Source organism: Oncorhynchus mykiss, chromosome 23 (genome assembly GCF_013265735.2).
Source record: "Oncorhynchus mykiss isolate Arlee chromosome 23, USDA_OmykA_1.1, whole genome shotgun sequence".
In the NCBI taxonomy this organism is placed as follows: Eukaryota; Metazoa; Chordata; class Actinopteri; order Salmoniformes; family Salmonidae; genus Oncorhynchus; species Oncorhynchus mykiss.
This window is the reverse complement of record NC_048587.1, coordinates 34986386-34999213: the sequence shown is the minus strand read 5'-3', so window position 1 is coordinate 34999213 and position 12828 is coordinate 34986386. Positions and strand designations below refer to the sequence as shown.

General features: G+C 41.1%; 1 protein-coding gene across 1 annotated transcript in view; it reads right to left on the bottom strand.

The window, feature by feature from the left end:
* Positions 1-4836, bottom strand: part of LOC110502647 (storkhead-box protein 1) — a 51585-nt gene extending 46749 nt beyond the window's left edge. The window contains exon 1 of the mRNA XM_021580855.2: positions 4310-4836. Within this exon, the coding sequence (XP_021436530.2) occupies positions 4310-4685 (376 nt within the window). The 5' untranslated portion in view covers positions 4686-4836. The remainder of the gene's footprint in view (positions 1-4309) is intronic.
* Between the last annotated feature and the right edge of the window lie 7992 nt (positions 4837-12828).

Sequence of the window (12828 nt, the reverse complement as noted above, 5' to 3'; positions counted from 1 at the left end):
CCACCAGTTATTTTGGCTGAAGACAGATAGCCTACTAGCAATTTGTAGTTGCATGCATATTAACCCCTCATTTTCTTAGCTAAATAAGGGCCTTTAAATATTTACCTGTTAAGTCAGGGGGAAAAAATGAAATGGCAGTGTGCATTAGAAGCCATTGCGTGTCCCATATGGACCCAATATGCATAAATGTATACAAAATATATAGAGACCGGTTCAGAACGGATCCAAGGACAACTAGACCCGTTCCATATATATCTGATCGGATTCAGACTGGTCCGATCCAAGTGAGGGAAGCAGCAGAAAGTACATTTTTAAGCTACTTTATTAACCGGAGCTGATAAAGCGTGATGGGAGAAGAGGTAGAGAGAGGTGACAATTTAGCAGGGGCTGTAGGCCACTGTGAGTGTGAGCAAGTGACATGGGGAACAAGGAGGGATAGACAGCAACTAACCAACCCGACTCACGCCATAGTAGACTAATAGCTGCCATAGCTAGGTTATTTATTATCCAATATGAATATGTAGTAGCTACCTGTCTTGAACGCATCAAACCGGGAGAAGCTAGTTAAGCTAGCTAGCTAGGCCTACAGCTACAAACAACAACTCAGAATATAAAGTAGCGACCTACCTGTTAGGCTACAGCGACCAAGAGCTATCATTCTTTTTCTTTTAATTCCATCATTTTAATTTCATCTTCCATTGATTAGATATTTCCTAACTTTTGCCCCACATGAAGGCTCTATGACTGTAACAACTGCTCTCACGTGGCGCATCTCAGTGCAAGAGGCGATACTACAGTCCCTGGTTCGAATTCAGGCTGAATCACATCCGGCCGTGATTGGGAGTCCCAAAGGGCGGCGCACATTTGGCCCAGCGTCGTCCGGGTTTGGCCGTCATTGTAAATAAAAATATGTTCTTAACTGACTTTCCTAGTTAAATAAAGATTAAATTATTTAAAAAATTAAATTCCTCTTTGATGACTTATGATTGGACGACAACAACAACACTGTGAAAAGCAAACATAAATAACAATTTCTCTCTCTCTCCATCTCTACTGTTAGCAGTCACGTTTGGATCTGTATAGGTCCTTCCGAACAAGTCAGTTAAAATTACACATACAGAGAAGCGTGACAATCAGATCAGATCCGACTCATGACATAAATTAGAATTCTGCATCTGGACCTGCTCAGGTCCCAGATATTCGGGTACAGGTGGATCCGTGAAGACCTCTAGTGTGCGTTCCCCGGGCTAGGTGCCATAGAATTTCAGTGACAATAGACGAGAACAGCACAAGGACAGAACTACATACATTTCAACCATTTCCTTTAAACTTTGAGAGTGATAAGGACAAGTTTAATGTCAGACAACAACAGAATGTTCATTTATTTAATGCGTGCCAAAGCTGGTAAAAGGGGAAGTTTTATACTGAGGCATTGGCAGGACGTTTAAACATATTACCATATTCATGCCTCAGTTGGCCAAAATAAAAGTACAGGCGTTGTTACTGGCAATACCATTAAGATATACAGAAAAAGGCGGCAAAAAGTTTACATGGTAAAGTTGGTAGATTTTCGTCATGGTATGTATGACAGGGATATTTCTCTCTATTTATGTCCTATAACCTGATCATACCATAATTGGGTCCACACAGAGGTGTCATTTACACTTACTATACAACCCATGAGATCATGTCATACATATATGGATGTTCAAAACACCATGCACAATATAGCTGCCTGAAACTGATTAAAAAATACATAGCTTTCTGAAAGTAATAAGAGAGAGAGAAGCCTATTTAAGGTTGTACAGAAATTTGTAAACAGGCTTTGACAAACATACAGAATGTTTCAACGTGAAAGATGGCACTGATTGGTCAGTCAAAAGTCTGCAGTAGACTACCAGACAATGTTTATTAGCAAGCGGACGTTTATTGGACATCATGGCTGAAGCTTTGTGACAAATACAATAGATAGTTTACCAATCACATAAATTAAACAGGCAGGGTACCCATAGCATTGTGAAGTAGGGGTGCTGAGGGTGCTGCAGCACCCCCTAAAAAATAAGAATAAAAATATATATATGCAATGCTAGGGTTGTGGGCACGCCCGGCACATTCATTAGGCGTCCGCCGCCTATGGTGGCAGGTTGACGAGGGCGGCATTTTCTGAGCTAAACTGACCAAGACACACCTCCAACAACAACACATAAAACCTCACACAATTCTGTCCCAAAACAATGACAATTTCTCAACCAGTGGCATAAGGGCTTTTTAGGTGAGCGTAGATTCCGCCCTGTGATTAGCAGTGCCCACTTTGTCAAAAGAAGTGCAAAATATTGTCCATTCTCAGCATGCCTCTTCGGGGTGCTGATGGAGAGACGCATCGCTGTGGTGCTCCAGCAACGTTCCGTCAAAAAGATCATCCAACATAAATCATGTAGCAGATATAGGATATGGTAGAAAGAGTATGTGGCCTTTTTTGTAGCCTACAGGCTGGAGATAAAATGTATGACAATGTAATGAGATGGACACAACAAATAGCCTAACCTAAATGGTGCCCAATCAACAACAAAAAATGTGCTGTCATGTTCCCACTGTGGAAACACATTGCAAATAGGCTCACAATAACTCCTGATTAAGTTGGGTAAGTATATAAGTATTTTCAACTTTCATTCAGAACCAAAATTGAACCTAACTTCAACGTCTGGAAAATATGTTTTTTACACGTCTTTTCAACATCATTTTGCTTACTGGGGATATTTTTGTTTTGCGGGGCAGCATTTTTTAGTCTCGTTTAAGGAGGCAGAACAGCAAAGACCAGCCCTGGTTGTGGGTTCAATTCCCACTGTGGACCAATACGAAAAAGGAATGAACAGACCATTTCAGTTTTCACATAAAAATAAGTTCCATTTGCAAAGTATTTTAAGAAACTGGAAAGCATATATCATGCAAGTATTTTTATATTCCACAAGTATTATCAGATTAACTGTTTTGTACAGATAAATATCAGTCATGTACAAATGCTGTTAAACAGTCAAATACATTTAGTTTTTTTAAAGTCACACTGGGCCTTTATTAGTCCTGTATTAGAAACCAATATATATATCTGCAGGGCGGCCAATTTTTTTATGCATCCCCCAGTCGGGAAAAGAATCGCAGCATCCCCGCCCCCAAACTTCATGCAGCAATGAGGGTACCCAACTAAAGGTAGTTAGCGCCTATTGATTTTTTTCTTTAGCGCCTATTGATGAATGCATCTACTTCCTGGGAAATTGTATTAAGAGCCCTGACGCTTGCTGTAAACATGAACACGCAACGCTTGCTGTACAGTTTTTTAAACACAAGGAACATATCTTTCATATCATCAGAAATCATTTTCACACAAAAAAATACGAGTTCGACTACCATTATGAAAGCGGAATAATTAGCTTACACACACCTGTGTGTAAGCTAACTCGAGAAGTGTCGTTTGGTCAAATGGAGGCACCCATAGCTGTATGGAACTGTGCAAAACTGCTACAGTAAGTGTATTTTGCGTGATCTATTGTTGTCTTTACCTTCTTGCCCTTTGTTCTGTTGTTTGTGCCATGTTGTGTTGCTGCCATGCTGTGTTATGTCTTGCTGCCATGCTATGTTGTTGTCTTAGTTCTCTCTTGTCGTGATTGTGTGTTGTCCTATATTTTTATGTTTATTCCCAGCCCCGTCCCCGCAGGAGGCTTTTTGCCTTTTGGTAGGCCATCATTGTAAATATGAATGTGTTCTTAATTAACTGACCTGTCTAGTTAAATAAAATAAAAATATTTTAAGGATTCTTTCTCGTTGATGAAAGTGCCACATACTGTATGCTTCGAAAGGCGTATCGCAAGCGATGATTATTGACGTTTCGAAACATTAAAACACAGCTTCGGGATTGTAGTTCACATGAGCCAGTCGTGGGAGAAATAATCGCTGAAACTGTAGGGAGAAGGCAGAATACCGCCTGTTGATCACTCGCCCATTGACAGTTGCTCAGGCTTTTATTTTCATTAGCCTACATCCAACACATTTTCTCTCTCGAGGCTGAGTGCTGTGTAAACAAAGTATTTCCCAAAGAGTCCCTATATAAATTCTGGAGAGTGGGGACTCAAGTCAATACTTATCAATGGGGTTAGATCATTTTCGTATGGAAGAAAATCATCATTTATTGTGCGCCATGATGGCAATGGCCATTCATATATATTTTGTTGCACAGGCAACATGTTCTCATATGTAATCTAAAACTAATCAAACAAAGTATAAATAGTAATGGTAGAATAATAATTCCGGCACATACCCACTGCTTTGATGACAAACCCTTTGGGTGACCTCAGCGCTCTGCGCATCCAAGCTTCCCTCAACACCTCTAGGTTGTTGGCATTCCCATGGACGAACAGGACCAAATTCTCCATCCATCCGTGGAAATAAACTTCAGCTACTGCTTTCACAAGTCTTTTGTTCCAAAAACTGCGTAGATTTTGCGCTTTGAAATCCGTAAAAATCTCCTGACCAATCGCACTGTTCACGTTGTATTTCCCTCCACCCGTGATTATCGAGCTCTCCTCTTCCTTGCAGAAGACCAGCGCGAGCGAGGCGGTCGACAGTTGGACGATCCGCTGTTGTTGTGACATTTTTGTTATCGCCGATTCGCTCGATTCTAGGAGAAATATCATGCTACAGACATCATCACACAACGAAGCACGTATTTCCCACCCTAAATACCCTTGGAACGCTAGAATTTGTAAAACATTCCGACAGTGTCCGTCAGAGCTGTGCCAAGTGATCTGAGCGGAGCGCAGACTGTGTGTGGTAGTTTCTCCTGCTTCCAAGGTAACCAGTGGTGAATCTGGCAGAGGAGGCGGAGGGATCAGCTAGTTGTGACAGGGCCAATAAAAGTAGTCTTAGGTTGGCTATTGAAGTGCAATTCAACTGGAACTTGACAGACAGGTGCGAATCTCGATTTTTACCTATATACTGTCTATGGCTTTTACGCATTGGCATAATAATAATGCGCATATTATGTAGGCTAAGGCTGTCCTTATACAAGAGAGCACTCTAAAGCCAAATACACTTGCCATGTTGCCTATAATACAACTCTTACAATGTAATTATTTAACACATGTTACACAATAGCACATTAATGTCTAATAAGAGCTGGTATCAAAATCATATTCTGGATGACATTGAAATTGGGCCTACCAAGGGGTTTTTCTGAAGTCAATAATATTCAACAGTTCTTAGTCATTTAATTGTGTAGGCTCCATAATAATATCATGAATGCAAGACTTTATGCAAGAAGAGATATGTACAAATGCCCTTGCTCACAGAACACATAACACAGATCTTGTTTGTTCAGAATACATCAGTAGCGCAGGGTAAGGTTTGGCAGCAGACCAGCTCCAATGCTTCCTTGTAAAACACTTGGTTCCTGTTCAAGGTTTTTCTTATAAATGGTTGCTACATCAGAAAGAACATGGGATAGTTCAGAGCCAGGCTTGAAAGCAACTTTTGTTGAAGGCTAGGTCCTCTACATAAGAATAAACTCACTAGACTGTGCTGCTCGGAGGTTACTTGCTTCCAACAGACAAATAATTTGATTCCGATAAGAACATTTTTGCAAAATGGTGCCATAGTTCTTTAGTTTTGCTACATGGAACGTACATGCAATGCCACAGGTTGCAAGAAAAACTAACTCAGTGGCTCTAATAAAAGTTTGGTAACCACTGCCCTATATAGATACTGTAGCTACAATGTAAACCATTCCCTCCCAAATGCTTTTACTACAGACACCCCCATTAGGCCAGGCTTAGGCCAGGCTCCAACTTTAAGCAGGCCCAGTCAGAGCCACAGATAGACAGATATTATATCAGTCTTAGAGAGCCCCTAAGGTCTGTCTATAGTTTCAGGGGCACTCAGAGCCCTGTAGAAGTAAAGGGGCCACCCTGACTAGCGTTGGTATTAAGCTCAGTGCTGGAACAGGATATTGTGTTTCCTCTGTACATGAAAAGGATACATCACCCAAGCTTCACTTGATGAATTACGTGCTGTGTTTTACCCGCGGAGGAGGAAGGGGATGTGAGGGGAGGGGAGAGGAGTGCAGTTACAAGGCAAAGGCATATGGGGTTGGCAGAGATATATTTTGTGGTGGCCTATACCAGAAAACTTATGCCTACTTTTGCTAACGCTTTATTTTACTGTCTGTTGTTCACCTAGTTTCCAGCATTCGACAACTTCTTTATTACCTGAAAATATAGACACTCCATATCATTCCTTCTGCAGCCTTGGGGGCAGTGTGGTCGCTTGGTTCCTTGATCTGATCTACGCTATATAGGCTATTCATCAAAGTAGCGTATTTTGCATTAATAACCAAATATAATCTCAGCAACTGTTCAAACAGTACATTTTTTTTGCAGTTTTACTTTAGTGCCTTATTGCAAACAGAATGCCCTTTTTTGCGAGGCATTGGAGAACCTCCCTTGTCTTTGTGGTTGAATCTGTTTGAAATTCACTTCACTGCTCGACTGGGGGACCTTACAATTATCTGTATGTGTGGGGTACAGAGATGAGGTAGTCATGTTAAACACTATTATTGCACACAGTGTGAGTCCACGCAACTTATTATGACACTTGTTAAGCACATATTTACTCCTGAACTTATTTAAGCTTGCCATAACAAAGGGATTGAATACTTATTGACTCAAGACATTTCAGCTTTTCATTTTAAATGTATTTGTAAACATTTCAAAAACATAATTCAACTTTGACATTATGGGGTATTGTTTGTTGGCTAGTGACACAATCTCATTTTAATCAATTTTAAATTCAGGCTGTAACAACATGTGGAAAAAGTCAAGGGGTGTGAATACTTTCTGAAGGCACTGTAGTTGGCAGACTGTGGGTAACTTTGTGGTAAGGTAACAATGGTAGTTGGGAGCCCCTCCAGACTAGTATTTAGAATGTGAGGGGCCTTTGCCCCTAGATGTTTAGTCTACTGGTGAAACTGATTACCACAACGCATACTTCAGCAAGTTACTATAATTATATGAAATTCTGCACTCCTCTCCCATGATTTCATTTTGTCTGCATGCGTGTTTGTGTGTGTGTGTGTGCGCGCGTGCGTATGTGCACACGTGTAGCTTTGAAACAATTTTACCTGAGGCAGTATCAGATGTCTCTTTAGGTTTGTGTATGTCAGATATCCCTGATTTTATTATACTGTATGTTTCCAATCAGATATATCAATGAAGTGAATGTTTAAACAAGACGACTGAATTTCCCCCTGCATGCCAATACATCGGTTACTACTACAGCAGCTCTGGCTTTGGGACAGATTCGGACTAAACCCCAGAAATACTTTCCCGAATTCCCTATTCCTCCCTGGCCAAGAATAGCATGATTCATTCTAAAACCACTGTAGGACTCAACAGATATGGAACACCCTCCCACAAAACCGTAGCCATACTGAGACACTCAAGTGCGAGCCAAGCCAAAATGGTACCCAGTGCATTCCTTTTGGCCATAGCCTACTACCCTACTTTAGTCCAGAGTAAAGTAGTGCACTACATCGGAAATGGGGAGTCTACCGTCAGCCTATTGTTGATTGGAATCCTTTATTCCAAATCTCTCCAAGCTGTTTGGGTTGTCTCAGGAATCAGGATGTTACCATAGTGACCCAGCCCTTGTCAGGGGCAGTAGAATTGGAATCAGCCATAGAAGAGAAGGGGTCAGGCCAAATGAGGTCAGGGTGATCATTAGAAAGTCTGGTGTGAGCAATTCATTCTCCTGCCTTCCAATACTGCTGTGAAAGACCACAATAGATATCTGGATATGTCTGTCTGAGGGGCTTGAGTTTTTCCTGGTCAGCTCCCATGGTCAGGAAAGACTCCTGGCCCTATACTCGGTCTTTCCATTCCTAACCAGTCAGAACAGAGATTCATAATGTCTTTAATACATCTATGTACACCAAAGAAGAAAAAAACCCGCAACATGCAACAATTTCTAAGATTTTACTGAGTTACAGTTCATATAAGGAAATCAGTCAATTTAAATAAATCTATAGATTAAGGCCTAATGAATATCACACGACTGGGAATACAGATATGCATCTGACGGTCACAGATACCTTAAAAAAAAGGAATTGGATCAGAAAACCAGTCAGTATCAGGTGTAACCACAATTTGCCTCATGCAGCGCGACACATATATTTCACATAGTTTGGTTCAGGCTGTTGATTGTGGCCTGTGGAATGTTGTCCCACTCCCCTTCAATGGCTGTGCATAGTTGCTGGATATTGGCAGGAACGGGAACACGCTGTCATACACGTCAATCCAGAGCATCCCACACATGCTCAATGGGTGACATGTCGGGTGAGGATGCAGGCCAAGGATAAACTGAGACATTTTCAGCTTCCAGTAATTGTGTACAGATCCTTGCGACATGCAGCATTATCATGCTGAAACATGGCACGGCATATACCATATGCCATACCATAACCTCACTGCCACCATGTTGCACTCTGGTCACAACTTTGACATCACTGAACCACTTGGCATATGCCTGATACAGTTGAAACCAGGATTCATCCGTGAAGGGCACACTTCTCCAGTGCCAGTGGCCATCGAAGGTGAGCATTTGCCCACTGAAGTCGGTTATAAACGTCAAACAGCAGTCAGATTAAGACCCTGGTGAGGACGACGAGCACGCAGATAAGCTTCCCTGAGACGGTTTCTGACATTTTGAGCAGAAAGTCTTTGGTTATAAAAACTGATTGGCACAGACGCCTCACAAGTCCTCAACTGGCATCTTCATTAAATAGTATCCGCAAAACACCAGTCTCAACATCAACAGTGAAGAGACGACTCCGGGATGCTGACCTTCTAGGCAGAGTTCCCCTGTGTTATTTTGACCCATCTTAATCTTTTCTTTTTAATGGCCAGTCTGAGATATGGCTTTTTCTTTGCAACTCTGCCTAGAAGACCAGTATCCCATAGTCGCCTCTTCACTGTTGATGTTTGTTTCTCAAACTAGACACTCTAATGTACTTGTCCTCTTGCTCAGTTGTGCACCGGGGCCTCCCACTCCTCTTTTTGTTCTGGTTAGAGACAGTTTGCGCTGTTCTTTGAAGGGAGTAGTACACAGCTTTGTACGAGATCTTCAGTTTCTTGGTAATTTCTCACATGGAATTGCCTTCATTTCTCAGAAAAATAATAGACTGACGAGTTTCAGAAGAAAGTTATTTGTTTCTGGCCATTTTGAGCCTGTAATCAAACCCACAAATGCTGATGCTCCACATACTCAACTAGTTTAAAGAAGGCCAGTTTTATTGTTTCTTTAATAAAAACAACAGTTTTCAGCTGTGCTAACATAATTGGAAAAGGGTTTTCTAATAATCAAATAGCCTTTTAAAATGATAAACTTGGATTAGCTAATATAATGTGCCATTGGAACACAGAAGTGATGGTTGCTGAAAATGGGCCTTTGTACGCCTATGTAGATATTCCATAAAAAATCTGCCGTTTCCAGCTACAATAGTTGTTAACAACATTAACAATGTCTACACTGAAAATGTGTTTTTCTTTCAAAAACAAGGACATTTCTAAGTGACCACAAACATTTGAACGTTAGTGTACATGTTGAGACTGACTGGCTGTGGATAAAATGACCTGTAATTCATCGTCTTTACAGCGTGGAAGCAATACTGGGAGGCTGGTGGGGGATCAATAATGTTGACAGTTTATTGTTTAATGTAAGAAAGAACATCACCACATACATCATGTAGGGTAGAAATCAAACATGATTGAATGGATTAATATGTACAGTTGAAGTTGGAAGTTTACATACACCTTAGCCAAATACATTTAAACTCCGTTTTTCACCATTTCTGACATTTAATCCTAGTAAAAATTCTCTGTCTTAGGTCAGTTAGGATCACCACTTTATTTAAAAAATGTGAAATGTCAGAATAATAGTAGAGAGAATGATTTATTTCAGCTTTTTATTTCTTTCATCACATTCCAGTGGTTCAGAAGTTCACATACACTCAATTAGTATTTGGTAGCATTGCCTTTAAATTGTTTAACTTGGGTCAAACATTTCGGGTAGCCTCCCACAAGCTTCCCACAATAAGTTGGGTGAATTTTGGCCCATTCCTCCTGACAGAGCTGGTGTAACTGAGTCAGGATTGTTGGCCTCCTTGCTCACACATGCTTTTTCAGTTCTGTCCACAAATGTTCTATGGGATTGAGGTCAGGGCTTTGTGATGGCCACCCCAATACCTTGACTTTGTTGTCCTTAAACCATTTTGCCACAACTTTGGAAGTATGCTTGGGGTCATTGTCCATTTGGAAGATCCATTTACGACCAAGCTTTAACTTCCTGACTGATGTCTTGAGATGTTGCTTCAATATATCCACATAATTTTCCTACCTCATGATGCCATCTATTTTGTGAAGTGCACCAGTCCCTCCTGCAGCAGAGCACCCACACAACATGATGCTGCCACCCCCGTGCTTTACGGTTGGGTGGTGTTCTTTCGGCTTACGAACGTCCCCCTTTTTCCTCCAAACATAACCATGGTCATTATGGCCAAACAGTTCTGTTTTTGTTTCATCAGACCAGAGGACATTTCTCAAAAAAGTACAATATTTGTCCCCATGTGCAGTTGCAAACCATAGTCTGGCTTTTTTTATGGCGGTTTTGGAGCAGTGGCTTCTTCCTTTCTGAGCGGTATTTCAGGTTATGTCGATATAGGACTCGTTTTACTGTGGATATACAGTCGTGGCCAAAAGTTTTGAGAATGACACAAATATTAATTTCCACAAAGTTTGCTGCTTCAGTGTCTTTAGATATTTTTGTCAGATGTTACTATGGAAAACTTAAGTATAATTACAAGCATTTCATGTGTCAAAGGCTTTTATTGACAATTACATGAAGTTGCTGCAAATAGTCAATATTTGCAGTGTTGACCCTTCTTTTTCAAGACCTCTGAAATCTGCCCTGGCATGCTTTCAATTAACTCTTGTGTGAATTTAAGTATGCTCTCTCTAATTCTCTTTTTCTCTCTTTCTTTCTCTCTCTCGGAGGACCTGAGACTACCTGACATGATGACTCCTTGCTGTCCCCAGTCCACCTGGCTGTGCTGCTGCTCCAGTTTCAACTGTTCTGCCTGTGATTATTATTATTGGACCGGGCTGATCATTTATGAACATTTGAACATCTTGGCCATGTTCTGTTATAATCTCCACCCGGCACAGCCAGAAGAGGACTGGCCACCCCACATAGCCTGGTTCCTCTCTAGGTTTCTTCCTAGGTTTTGGCCTTTCTAGGGAGTTTTTCCTAGCCACCGTGCTTCTACACCTGCATTGCTTGCTGTTTGGGGTTTTAGGCTGGGTTTCTGTACAGCACTTTTAGATATCAGCTGATGTACGAAGGGCTAGATAAATACATTTGATTTGATTTGGTATCCCGATCCTGCAGCTGAATCAACTTTTGGAGACTGTCCTGGCACTTGCTGGGCTTTCTTGGGCGCCCTGAAGCCTTCTTCACAACAATTGAACCGCTCTCCTTGAAGTTCTTAATGATCCGATAAATGGTTGATTTAGGTGCAATCTTACTGGCAGCAATATCCTTGCCTGTGAAGCCCTTTTTGTGCAAAGCAATGACGACGGCACGTGTTTCCTTGCAGGTAACCATGGTTGACAGAGGAAGAACAATGATTCCAAGCACCACCCTTCTTTTGAAGCTTCGAGTCTGTTATTCGAACTCAATCAGCATGACAGAGTGATCTCCAGCCTTGTCCTTGTCAACACTCACACCTGTGTTAACGAGAGAATCACTGACATGATGTCAGCTGGTCCTTTTGTGGCAGGGCTGAAATGCAGTGGAAATGTTTTTGGGGGATTCAGTTCATTCACATGGCAAAGAAAGAGGGACTTTGCAATTTATCCGATCACTCTTCATAACATTCTGGAGTATATGCAAATTGCCATCATACAAACTGAGGCAACAGACTTTGTGAACATTAATATTTGTGTCATTCTGAAAACCTTTGGCCACTACTGTAGATAATTTTGTACCTGTTTCCTCCAGCATCTTCACAAGGGTCTTTGCTGTTGTTCTGGGATTGATTTGCACTTTTTGCACCAAAGTACGTTAATCTCTAGGAGACAGAACGCGTCTCCTTCCTGAGCAGTATGACGGCTGTGTGGTCCCATGGTGTTTATACACGTGTATTATTGCTTGTACAGATGAACGTGGTACCTTCAGGTGTTTGGAAATTGCTCCCAAGGATGAACCAGACATTTTTTTCCCTGAGGTCTTGGCTGATTTATTTTGATTATCCCATGATGTCAAGCAAAGAGGCACTGAGTTTGAAGGTAGGCCTTGATATACATCCACAGGTACACCTCCAATTGACTCAAATGATGTCAGTTAGCCTATCAGAAGCTTCTAAAGCCATGACATAATGTTCTGGAATTTTCCAAGCTGTTTAAAGGCACAGTCAACTTAGTGTATGTAAACTTCTGACCCACTGGAATTGTGATACAGTGAATTAGAAGTTAAATAATCTGTCTGTAAACGATTGTTGGAAAAATGACTTGTCATGCACAAAGTAGATGTCCTAACCAACTTGCCAAAACTATAGTTTGTTAACAAGAAATTTGTGGAGTGGTTGAAAAACAAGTTTTAATGACTCCAAACTAAGTGTAGGTAAACTTCTGACTTCAACTGTACATTTACACGTTGAATTGCCCCTCAAATAGTATAGAATAGTATTTCACGTTCACTTCATACCAAGGTTGTTTCATTAAGCCTTCA